The sequence below is a fragment of the Schistocerca piceifrons genome, chromosome 9 (assembly GCF_021461385.2).
Source record: "Schistocerca piceifrons isolate TAMUIC-IGC-003096 chromosome 9, iqSchPice1.1, whole genome shotgun sequence".
In the NCBI taxonomy this organism is placed as follows: domain Eukaryota; kingdom Metazoa; phylum Arthropoda; class Insecta; order Orthoptera; family Acrididae; genus Schistocerca; species Schistocerca piceifrons.
The window spans coordinates 119208483-119221504 of NC_060146.1; the positions used below are offsets into that span (position 1 = coordinate 119208483).

The 13022-nt window shown below is 42.8% G+C and overlaps 1 protein-coding gene across 1 annotated transcript in view; it reads left to right on the forward strand.

Moving 5' to 3' along the window:
* Window positions 1-13022, forward strand: part of LOC124717097 — a 357007-nt gene that overhangs the window by 17529 nt on the left and 326456 nt on the right. Inside the window, exons 2-3 of the mRNA XM_047243803.1 lie at window positions 344-454; window positions 4824-5613. Of these exons, the coding sequence (XP_047099759.1) occupies window positions 4873-5613 (741 nt within the window). The 5' untranslated portion in view covers window positions 344-454; window positions 4824-4872. The remainder of the gene's footprint in view (window positions 1-343; window positions 455-4823; window positions 5614-13022) is intronic.

A 13022-nucleotide genomic window follows, 5' to 3' on the forward strand; every position in this document is an offset into this window, starting at 1 on the left:
TGTAGTTTCCCCTTGCTTTCAGCTGTTCGCAGTATCAGCACAGCAAGCCCATTTTGTTGACGTTACAAGGCCAGATCAGTCCAATCATCCAGACTGTTGCGCCTGCTGCTACTGAAATGCCTGCTGCCCCTGTTCAGGAACCACACATTTGTCTGGCCTATCAAAAGATACCCCTCCAATGTTGTGGCACCTGTCATGGTTCACTTCGAGAGTAGTAATGAGTCTTGCATGTAGAATAGCAATTAGGAGAGTTAGTAGTTGGTTTAGTTGTTCTCAGTGTGCATGGATGGTAACTGTTTCTTTGTCAAAATTGATGTTAATAATGCAAAATTTGTGTTTTTAGCAGGGACATGAATTGGCTGTGGCATTCTTGGAATGGTCACTTCACACTAAGAACTTTGGAGATGAACTGCTGTTCCTGCTGAGACCATTATATGATTAATGGAACTAGCATGTAAGCAAAATTATATTTACTATTATTGATTGTGTTTGAGACTTAGTGATATTGTATTTTAAATTACAGTATTTTGAAAAGGATAGATTGCTACTCATGTGTAGTGGAGATGTTGAGTTGCAGACAGACACAACAAAAAGACTGCTAAACGAAAACTGTTTGTAGAAATTAAATTAAGTATTTTTTGCCATCTTGGGCATAGAAAGTTTTTTACCAACTAAAACAGATCACTCCTTTCATTACCATCAAAGTGCTTTATTTATTACTCTTCAAAATGTGAGGCTGGCATCAGTTTCAGCATGCTTTCTGAATGGTAGCTGCTTTTGGATATGTTTTCTGCACCAGTTGTGTTGTTATTGAGTGTTCTCCAGTCACAGCTGCATGGAAATCTCAGATAACCAATCTTACTCTAATTTGTTGGGAATAATTTTACATCTGTAAATATATGAAATAATTTCCTGTGTGTAGTAAGCATGGGTTGAAATTAATCTTCAACTACATCAAGGTGGGAAAAAAGTGTGCTTACTGGATTTGAGGCTGAAAACAGATTGGGGGGAAATAACCATTGCAAATTCTTGGTTCTAGGGTATATGTTGTTTGCAGATATTTGATTTATTGAAATAAATGCACTTTTGATCACGTAATAATTATTAGCTGATATGCTATTTTTATTTTGTTTCGGAATTTATTTGCACAATAATATAATTTTTCAATGAATCATCCATTTTTTGAGGCATATCAAACCACTGTAAACAACAAAAAATTTTGATAACTGAGAAACTTTAACATTCTTTTGTTTAAAGCTTTGGTGACATAGTAAACATTTTTGATGCCTCAGAAATGATACAGGATTACGAGAACATCCTAGTCCATCCTTATGCCACTCCCAATCCCAATCCCTTGCCACAAAAATCATATCCGTATGGAAGACCCAGATGCAAGACCTGCCCAATCCCCCCACCCTGCACTTCCCATACCAGTCCTATCAGAGGTTTATCCTGTCACATCAGAGGCTGGGCCACCTGTGAAATCAGCCATGTCATATACCAGCTCAGCTGCAATCATTGCACAGCTTTTTATATTGGTATGAGTACCAACTAGCTGTCCACAAAAATGAATGGCCACTGCCAGACTGTGGTCAAGAGCATGGTAAACCATCCTGTGGCACAACATGGAACTGTACATAACATGCATAACAGGCTTGAATTTTATGACTGCTTCACAACATGGGCCATCTGGATTCGTCCCTTTGCCACCAACTTTTCGTAACTGCGCTGATGGAAGTTATCCTTCCAACAAACTCTCTGCTCCCAAAAACATCCCAGCCTCAACCTAACACCACCTCCCTGTTCACGTCCCCTCACCCTCATTGTGTGCCGTCCTCTGCCAACACACCCACCTGCCTTTCTCCTTCCCTGCTTCTCTCCCTTTCTCTTTTCAGCCCCCCCCCCCCCTCGCTCTCCCCCTCCCCATCACAAACTCCCTGCTTCACAGCCTCCCGAAACAGTGCCTGACAGTCTTGTCATGCCTGTATCTGGTACCTTCATGCTTCGCTAGACAGCACTCTTCTCTGCCCCCAACCATCCCTTGCCCTTCCCCTCCCCACTCCATATTGCTGCTTTTGTCCAACATGCCACTTGCATTCTGGTCCTAGCTGCCAGAGGCGGTAGTCATGTGCGCATGAGGTATGCATGCTTGCATGAATGTGTGTGTTTTCTTTTCTGAAGAAGGCTGTGACTGAAAGCTAACTGCATAACAGTCTTCTTTGTGCCTGTCTGCAACTCAGTGTGCCCTCTTTACTGTTAAATGGTGAATATCAGAGCAATCTGTCCTTTCCCTGATTTTGTTGATATTCCAACCTGGAATTTCCAGTGTTTGATTGCTCCTAAGTTACTTAAGTGCTACTAGGACCTTTTATTTCTCTCTCTCTCTCTCCCTCTCCCTCTCTATCCCCCCCCTCTCTCTCTCTCTCTCTCTCTCTCTCTCTCTCTCTCTCTCTCTCTCTCTCTCCCCCCCTCCCTCCCTCTCCCCCCACCCTCCCTCCCTCCCCCACCCTCCCCCCTCCCCCACTCCCACCGTCCCCCCCTCCCCCACCCCCACCCCCACCCCCTCTCCCTCTTCTTGCTAGATACTATTTGCAAAATTGTGAGTCACGAATGCTAAGCTGGTACTTCAACCGTGGTGTCTTGGTATGCATCAGTAACAGTGTGTGACAAACACTGGTAGTGGGAAGTATGCAAGTTAAAACTTCTCAGATTATTGTTCAGAAAAATCTTGAGTACTCTTATACCCCAGTCTTGCCTCCAAAGTTTACATGTTCACAATGGCAGCCACTGTCGTACAGGGAGAGGTGTTTATTATTGGCTGTGTACTGAAATGCTGAAAACACACTTTGCTAGTTATAGTGTGGTGTGTGCTGTAAGGTCCGGGTGTGGAAAATGTGCATTTTTTTAGGGGTGTGTGATATACTGACAGTCAGCAAAGTTTTGCAGAATATATTTATATCACAAGTGGATCTGTAGTGTAGTGCAAATGTATGCATTCAAAAGACAGCATATTTAATCTTATCATTATTCAGGAGAAAAATGAAATTGAAATTGAAATTGATCTGAAGATATAATGCAGACACTTCAATGTATCAGTTCTAACGCTTTAGACGACAAGAAGCGATGTGGAGCTGGTTTGCAAACTTCCCACCTCTCTCCCATAGGTTGACTTACTTGGTATGCTCAGCCGATCTTCTTCTCTGGATAGCTGGCCATGTCAATCTCCAAAAACTTCTTCTCCGAAGAATAATGCTGGTTAAGGGAATTTATCAGACTGTCTCTCTGCTCTTGAAATAATTTGGTACTCGAAGAATACCTTTACTTCAGTCATGATACATTTCAACTTCCACAAAAAACCAATTCACCACCTCTCATATAAATATTCGAACTCGTGCAAGTCAACCAAGTTGTCAAACATTAGACTCTTATTAGGATACATTTACAACAGGGTTGGTTTAATAATCACCAGAAAATATGAACATGTCTTTCTTCTAGCAAGTCCAACACATGAATTACTTAAAAGTCTAATCTAATTTCTTCATTTGTTCTTAACAATCATCATAGTTACTAAACCAGCAAAGAATAGCATAGGCTCTTCTCTACACATACACTGAAACTGTGGATCGTACAGCAGGTACTTGTTGGCAGCCATTCGGCTGCCACATCCACATTTTGCTCGTGACTATTTTTAGACCTGCACGCAAAAACATGCAATGCACAGTAGGTCTGATTCATCTCTCTCACACTTCTATATAAAATATTGTGGGTTCGAGATGGAGGAAGGCCAAGTGGTTCTAGAATTTACACGGAAATTCTCGAAGCACTACACAGTGTTACGTGGGGGAGATTTTGCATTATAGTTGCCAAGATACCAGAATTATTGTGTTTATGAGACTGCCACTGTCGGCCAAAACAGTGCGCTGTAGCATTTATTAAAAGCCTTTTGTACTCTCCTTTGCTTTATTGTGTGTGGGGAGGGGGGGGGGGGGTGGAGTGGGGGGGGGGGGAGATTGCGGTTTTTTTAATGTGACTGAAGAGAGTAATCGTGATCCTTGATAGGGTTAGAGTGTGACACTTGCAACACGAGAAGGGATCAGTGAGCTGTATGATCATTTTTGTCAATTCTGCTTTCTCAGGATCACAGAAGACGGCAGTAGGCTGCCAGTGCTGTGAGAGAGGGGCTAGACTTGTTGCCCCGTTCTGCTCCTCTCGTCTTGGGAAGACTTAAGTTTTCATTTGTTTATGCCTGAGGTCAACTGCCATTTTATAGTGTCTGAAAAGATGAACCATTGTCAACTCTCTCTCTCTCTCTCTCTCTCTCTCTCTCTCTCTCTCTCTCTCTCTCTCTGTGTGTGTGTGTGTGTGTGTGTGTGTGTGTGTGTGTGTGTGTGTGTGTGTGGGTGTGTGTTGTATCAGGTATTAATTAACTGGAGAAGTCCACTTGATTGAATCTGTTCCGTTTGAGGTCCGTTCCTACCTCCCTGAACCATTTGTTGAAAACTTTAAGTCTGCTGTCAGGTATGTTAAAAATCTATTTTATCAGCCTCTTCTCATCCATCCTAAACATGTGTCCATAAAATTAACAAAATTTTAATCTTTGTTTTGTAATTGACTCAATCAGCATTCCAGGTTCCCTGTACAGTTCTTCTCTTTCTCATAATCTGTACTTTCTGTTCACGACCACTTATATTACAGAGGATCCTCCTCTTGGATTTCTGTTAGTCCTAAATTCCTGTCATTCTAGGAAGTGATTTATAATGTGAGTGTTTAATGTAGTAATATTCAAGTATTATGATTCATTTGATTTTTTCCTTCTATTTCAGATGAAAGAGCAACTCCCCGCATTTCTCCTACGCCTGGGATGATATCGGCATGTCAAATTTCAGTGCAAATGGACTGAATGCTTGGAGGTTGACAAGGCGCGAGTCTCGTCTGTTTCCTCCAGATTCACTGAAATTTCATTCGTTTGTTGTGGAAACTGGCTCGAAGCTGCGATGTGGGAGGAAGGATAGTCCACAGGCGAGGAAGGGTAGGCGGTCTGCTGGCGAAGAGTCGGCTGCCAGGCAGCTGACTTATTGCTGCTGCCACGTCGAGAACAGTGACATCACCTCTGCGGTGAAGTTCCGCTCGGGCAGCCCCACCTGCGTCCCAGACTGTGGCTGCTGCTTGGAAGAGACTTGTGACGAAACCGTAGGCTCGGCAGCTTTTGTGCCCGAAAAAGACCACCAGGTGCGTCAGATCCGTTGTGCCATGAAAAGACGGGCTAGTAGTGATCCGCGCCCTAGGAAGGTTGCGAAGGTGTCCGTTCGGCAATTGGCTGTTACCAACAAACGGAATTCTGTAAATACAAAAGGAATAACACAATTACAGCCATCAGTTATTAAAGACAGTGATGTGGCAATTTCCAGTAACTCTCTTTCTTCGCAACCTCGTGACCAGAAGACAGGAAAGGGAAAACTTTCTGCTGAACGGTTGCCTCTGTTCTGGAAGCCTTCTGTGCAACTCCAGCGACTTCCTGCTGAAATCGTCAAGTGCTACTTGTCCAGACCGACTGTCGTGTTGTCGAGGTTACCCGATAACCTATTTCAGTGCCAAGAGGTTTCTTCTAAAGAGGTAATTTAATTTTTTGTTTTTCTTTATTTAGGTCTTTTTTTTGTACATTCCTCAGGTTATGTTCATGACTTTTCACCATAGTGTGGAATATACAAAAGGTCCACAAATAAGATACATTTTCTCTGTGGAAAAGAGCTACACGTTGGCCATATAGAAAAGGCCCTGTAAGTAGTCAAACTTGTTTGTCAAAATTGCTGTTGCCTAACCCAGAGTTTGTCAAACATAAGTGCTGGTGAACCAACGAAGTTTGTCAAATTTAACCTCAGTTTTGAAGCAGCTGTCAGACTGCACACATTGTGTTACAAAGTATTGTGACACTAGTGAAAATGGCTTCCATTGCAGACAAAGAATTTCTTCCATTTGACTTAAGCATTTGTATAATGAAGGAAAAGAAAGCAAAATGTTGGTCCAGGGAATGGCTGTAACTGAGAGATAAATATACCACGAAATTCTACTGAAGGAAATCGTACATTCAAAACCTGACGATACAATTACATCAACTTTCTCCCAGTAAGCAGTCAAACTTTAGTAATTGGTGACAGTTACTGCGCACTCACATTGAAAAAGCAAGACACAGTTATGTAAAAATTTATCTTCTTCTGTTTTGGTCCTCTAATTAAAGTTAATTAATGTTCCGCGATGTGGGAACACATACATTGTCCATAGAAGAACCAGAAAGCTTCAACATTTTTTGTTTTATTTTACTCCCACTTCTTAGTTGTGTGTAAAACATTAATTCTCTTTAGTCTTCCTGCATCATACATGCCTGGGAAAGACGCAGCATGTCTACCATTTTGGTAACTGCCAGTGCTCTTTTGTTTTTATCCGCATATGGTGAGATAAATTGAAATAAAAACTGTTTCTCACAAAAATTGCACTGCGAAACATCGATGCAACCAATGTCCACTGGTCAAAATTTCTCTCGAGCACCACAAATTCAGTTTATGTTTGACAAATATGTCAAACAATACGACACACTGCTAAATAATTAGACAAACAAGTGATATTTTACAAATTGATTGACACTTCACAGGGATCTTAACTGGATATTTTGTTTTAATCTTAATCAGCAATAAAATTTGATAAAAATAACCGAACCATCTACATACTTTCATTATTTTTGTTTTCGAGATATAAAGCCATGTCTGAGGCATATTTAAGTGCCTTACATTTCAGCTCCTAGTTGGAGATGTCGTCTGTGGCTATAAGAGCAGTTTCAAATTTAAACAACTCAGTGAGCTAAACTGTTTATACATGTCCACCATGGTATAAACATTTCAGCTTGCTGAGCTTGTTCGAGTTCAGAACTGCGATCTGAGTTGTAGCTTCTGATGATGTCTCCAGCATTAGGAGTTGTAATGTAAGGTACTTAAATATGCTTCAGACCATGGTCTTCTGCCCGTGAAACAAATATCATTGAGGGCACAAATACAGAATGTGAAAGTCTGTATGATATACATAATGCATGCTCAGAAATTCATGTATAAAGGAGAAAGAGTTGCAAAGTCTATAAAACTTTCATTATCTGCCAGCACATTTAATTCACATAGGAGGTGCTCAAATGTTTCTATGGCTGTATACTTTACCCCATTCTGTGCAAGAGTAAGGGTAAGTTGCAGTTAATGGAGACTATTTCTTGTTTTTTGTATGATATTGATTTTGTGTCATCACCACCATCACCATTGTCATCACCATGATTTAGGTAAATTGCTAATTTTACTGGTCTGACAAGTCAGTCTGTAGTAAATTGTACTTAGGACTTTGCTTTTTGAGTTTCATTAGCTCTTTTAATTTCCTCACAAAAACATATGTATTTTTTTCTCCTATTAAGAGACTACTCTTGACATATAGATGTCTTATTTTTTTATTTGGAACAAAAGAAGTCACTAAAAAGAAGGTGAAACTTTAGCCATTCATGCTCTAAGCTTGTAGTGTGTGTTGGTAATGTCTGTCGCAAGCATTCGTGGGAAGTTATGGTGGTGGAACAGGTGATTGTGTAGCCAGTGCTGTAACAATATTTTTATTTTGACCGAGGGAGAATATTAGGTATTTAATTTAATGGAAACCTTAATGTACTATGTGCTAGAGGGCGATCAAACTGAATTTTTATTTGCAGAGGCAGATACACTCTTAACACCTAATCAATATTTTATCCCAAATCTCATTCTCTGGTTTTGCCACTTCAGGAGTTTCTGTTGCTGAAACATAGACTTCCAGCTAGCTATACTACAGATCAGTCTGCTCCACTAAGTCTAAGGATGGAAGTTATCTTCCATCCTAACGTAGACCTCAGGCTGTGCTACAGATGAATCTGTCACTACATAATAGATTCCACATATACAATGAAATCATTACGTCAATATAGATATTTGCAGCGCTTTTGTAATATCATCAAAAGAAACCCCTGTAAATGGCAAAGCAGAAAACGGTCATTTTGGAAGATGCGATTGCCATCGAGCTTGAAGCGATGAAGGTGTTCTGCAATAATGTTCACATAGTCAGCAGCTATTGTGGTGCCTTAGATTCCTACCAGAGGTCATCCAGAAGCCCAGATGAATGCCCCCGATAGCACAGTACTATCACAGTCTAATAAATACAGTCACGATGTACTCGAAGTACTCTGGTGAAAAAGTTGTTTCCATTTGACAGCTGGAGTGACACTGGCTCTTCAAGTGGTAAGGGAACAGTCAGTCAGATGCATTGTACAGGTAATGTTTGTTTTTAATTATTTTTACTTAATTAACAAAATAATTGTTATATTCTTATCTTCCATGTGTTAGTAAATTCCCAAGAGATGTGAATTCTCTTGAAATAAATCTAAGAACTGCCAGATCACACTGATTCAATGCTACATGCTACAACTTACTCATGAGGAAATACTTTGAATACCTGTATATTTGCAGCTGACTCCACTGAAACCAAGACAATTCACACACAAATTTCTTGGATGAGAAGCAGCAGACAGTATTTTTGCTGTTGCCTGTTGTTGTTATGATAGGCACTGGTACATTAAATAATAAAGGTATTACATTGCATATAGGTTTCCTACCTCCCACATTCACTGATTTGGCTGAAAGTGTAGCAAACAAATTTCTCAATTGTTGGATATATATGTAGTGTCTTTCTGCAAAAGATCAGGTCTTTGTAGTTTACTAGAAATTTTTTGTTATTAAAGGAAAACGACATTATTGAATAAATATCTGTACATTGCAAGAGAACTGTAAATAAACTGTCCTTAAATGTTCCATTTCGTACCTCCCAGGATCTCTAGAAACTAAAAAAATAACAAACGTGGTGTTCTTTTTGGTTAGTGTTGACCCTTATGGCTGTACATATGCTCTTTATTGTAAAAACTAAGTTACAAACTAAAATAAACATTAGCATTCGCACTCATCCGATATCATACTCAGGAGTGTCACTTCCTGGCCACTTGGGGTGCTGCTATCATTGTGGTATAACAAGAAGTACTATTCATTTGACCCCGTGACATGATTCCATTAATCTGGGATCTGATCTTGGTGCCCACTGCAATCATAATTGACACTATTGTAGGGTCAGTGTGGGAACACACAGGGTTCGTCTGCTGCAGAGCTCTATGTTCAACACTGTGTGCTAGACAGTATACTTTGTACCAGCATTGTACTGTGTCATCAGATTTGTTACAGATCTCTGCCTATCCTGTTTTACAGAGTGAGCAAGCCTCTGACCGCCAAGTTCTGTGATGGAATATGGATGTCTGTCACCTTGTCAGCTACTGGTGGTTTACCATCATTCAACCACTTTTCATAGACGCTCTTGACTGTAGATCGCAAGCAGCTGACTGGCCTTGCCGTTTCTGAGATGCTCACCCACAGGCAGTTGTACCCTTTGTCGAGGTGACTTACGTCAGTGGATTTTCCCATTTGCAGCTCGTATCATCACCCATTCACCTTTGCTCCATCTATGTAGTTTCCTTACTCTGACAAATTGAGATAAACTGAAATATTACCTGTTTTATGCCTCAGCTGAATTGTAGTTAGATTAAGTGTGTGAGGGGAAAGGGTACAGGAACCATGATACAATCACCTGAGATCCCATTTTGGTTCTCTGTGCTTCTGTACCATACTTGTTCGTGCCGTTAACTTCGTCTCAGTTGACTGAAATCTTGAGGCTGAGGACCTAGGTCCAGACTGTCTCTGTAATTCAAAAAATATGAGATATAACTTCTTCATGAAACAGTATACACTGACGAGCCAAAAAAACTGGTTCACCTGCCCGATATCATTTATAGTTCCCGCGAGCATGCAGAAGAGCCACAATACCATGTGGCATGGAGTCGACTAATGTCTGAAGTTGTGCTGGAGGGAACTGACACCATGGATTGTGCAGTGCTGTCCATAAATCTGTGAGAGTATGAGGGTGTGGAGACCTCTTCTGAACAGCACGTTGCAAGGCATCCCAGATACACTCAGTAATGTTCATGTCTGGAGAGTTTTGTGGCCAGCGGAAGTGTTTAAACTCAGAAGAGTGTTCCTGGAGCCACTCTGCAGCAATTCTGGATGTGTGGGGTGTTGTAGTGTCCTGCTGGAATTTCCCAAGTCCATCGGAATGCACAATGGACATAAATGGATTCAGGTGATCAGACAGAATGCTTACGTACATGTCACCTATCGGAGTCGTATCTAGACGTATTAGAAGTCCCAAATTGCTCCAACTATACACGCCACACACCATTAAAGAGCCTCCACCAGCTTGAACAGTCCCCTGCTCGCACGCAGGGTCCATGGATTCATGGGGTTGTCTCCATACCTGTACACGTCCATCTGCTTGATACAATTTGAAATGAGACTCATCTGACCAGGCAACATGTTTCCAGTCATCAACAGTTGAATGTCGGTGTTAACGGGCCGAGGCGAGGCATAAAGCTGTGTGTCGTGCAGTCATCAAGGGTACACGAGTGGGCCTTTGACTCTTAAAGCCCATATCGATGATGTATCATTGAATGGTTCGCACGCTGACACTTGTTGGTGGCCCAGCATTGAAATCTGCTGTAATTTGCAGAAGGGTTGCACTTCTGTCACGTTGGAACGATTCTCTTCAGTCGTCATCGGCCCTGTTCTTGCAGGATCTTTTTCCAGACGCAGTGATATCAGAGATTTGATGTTCTGCCAGATTCCTGATATTCACAGTACACTCGCGAAATGGTCTTACGGGAAAATCCCCATTTCATCACTACTACAGATGCTGCATCCCATCATTCATGTGCCGACTATAAAACCATGTTCATACTCACTTAAATCTTGATAACATGCCATTGTAGCAGCAGTAATTGATTTAAGAACTGCACCAGACACTTGTTGTCTTATATAGGTGTTGCCAACCCTAGCGCCATATTCTGCCTGTGTATAAATCTCTGTATTTGACTATGCTTGCCTGTACCAGTTTATTTGGCACTTCAGTGTATATTAATGAATATTACAGCAGGCAACACTTCCTTTAATTCTTTTCTGTTGTTAAATATTTATGTTAAATACATTTATTGACCACTCTTTCCACATTGGAGGTAGAGACAGTATGAATGTTCTGCTGTCCTCATGACGTCATCCTTTAATTTTTGCAAGCTTCTGCGTTCCGTGGAACACTCTGTGTGTGTCTCTGAGAAGGGGGCACAGTTCCATGGAGCAATCACTGATCCAGAAGGTGTCATATGGCATGACCCAGAAAGTATCGCATGGGGATAACCAGCTGTCAGCATTGCTCCATCTTGTAGAAACGTGGAGTCTAGCTTCCCAATTTCATGCACATATAAACAAATTCTCGCACAGTATGTGTATTTGCATTAGATACCAGTAGTAACTTATCACTTTTATGAAGTGATATGTTACACTTCATACACTCCTGGAAATTGAAATAAGAACACCGTGAATTCATTGTCCCAGGAAGGGGAAACTTTATTGACACATTCCTGGGGTCAGATACATCACATGATCACACTGACAGAACCACAGGCACATAGACACAGGCAACAGAGCATGCACAATGTCGGCACTAGTACAGTGTATATCCACCTTTCGCAGCAATGCAGGCTGCTATTCTCCCATGGAGACGATCGTAGAGGTGCTGGATGTAGTCCTGTGGAACGGCTTGCCATGCCATTTCCACCTGGCGCCTCAGTTGGACCAGCATTCGTGCTGGACGTGCAGACCGCGTGAGACGACGCTTCATCCAGTCCCAAACATGCTCAATGGGGGACAGATCCGGAGATCTTGCTGGCCAGGGTAGTTGACTTACACCTTCTAGAGCACGTTGGGTGGCACGGGATACATGCGGACGTGCATTGTCCTGTTGGAACAGCAAGTTCCCTTGCCGGTCTAGGAATGGTAGAACGATGGGTTCGATGACAGTTTGGATGTACCGTGCACTATTCAGTGTCCCCTCGACGATCACCAGTGGTGTACGGCCAGTGTAGGAGATCGCTCCCCACACCATGATGCCGGGTGTTGGCCCTGTGTGCCTCGGTCGTATGCAGTCCTGATTGTGGCGCTCACCTGCACGGCGCCAAACACGCATACGACCATCATTGGCACCAAGGCAGAAGCGACTCTCATCGCTGAAGACGACACGTCTCCATTCGTCCCTCCATTCACGCCTGTCGCGACACCACTGGAGGCGGGCTGCACGATGTTGGGGCGTGAGCGGAAGACGGCCTAACGGTGTGCGGGACCGTAGCCCAGCTTCATGGAGACGGTTGCGAATGGTCCTCGCCGATACCCCAGGAGCAACAGTGTCCCTAATTTGCTGGGAAGTGGCGGTGCGGTCCCCTACGGCACTGCGTAGGATCCTACGGTCTTGGCGTGCATCCGTGCGTCGCTGCGGTCCGGTCCCAGGTCGACGGGCACGTGCACCTTCCGCCGATCACTGGCGACAACATCGATGTACTGTGGAGACCTCACGCCCCACGTGTTGAGCAATTCGGCGGTACGTCCACCCGGCCTCCCGCATGCCCACTATACGCCCTCGCTCAAAGTCCGTCAACTGCACATACGGTTCACGTCCACGCTGTCGCGGCATGCTACCAGTGTTAAAGACTGCGATGGAGCTCCGTATGCCACGGCAAACTGGCTGACACTGACGGCGGCGGTGCACAAATGCTGCGCAGCTAGCGCCATTTGACGGCCAACACCGCGGTTCCTGGTGTGTCCGCTGTGCCGTGCGTGTGATCATTGCTTGTACAGCCCTCTCGCAGTGTCCGGAGCAAGTATGGTGGGTCTGACACACCGGTGTCAATGTGTTCTTTTTTCCATTTCCAGGAGTGTATTCCCGTCTTAGACCATCTTACAAGAGGAACAGTTCTAACTAAACAACATTAATATTAATGGTCTCTTTCACCATCTCTGTTTTTTTTAACCTCAACTCACTCTAATACATTT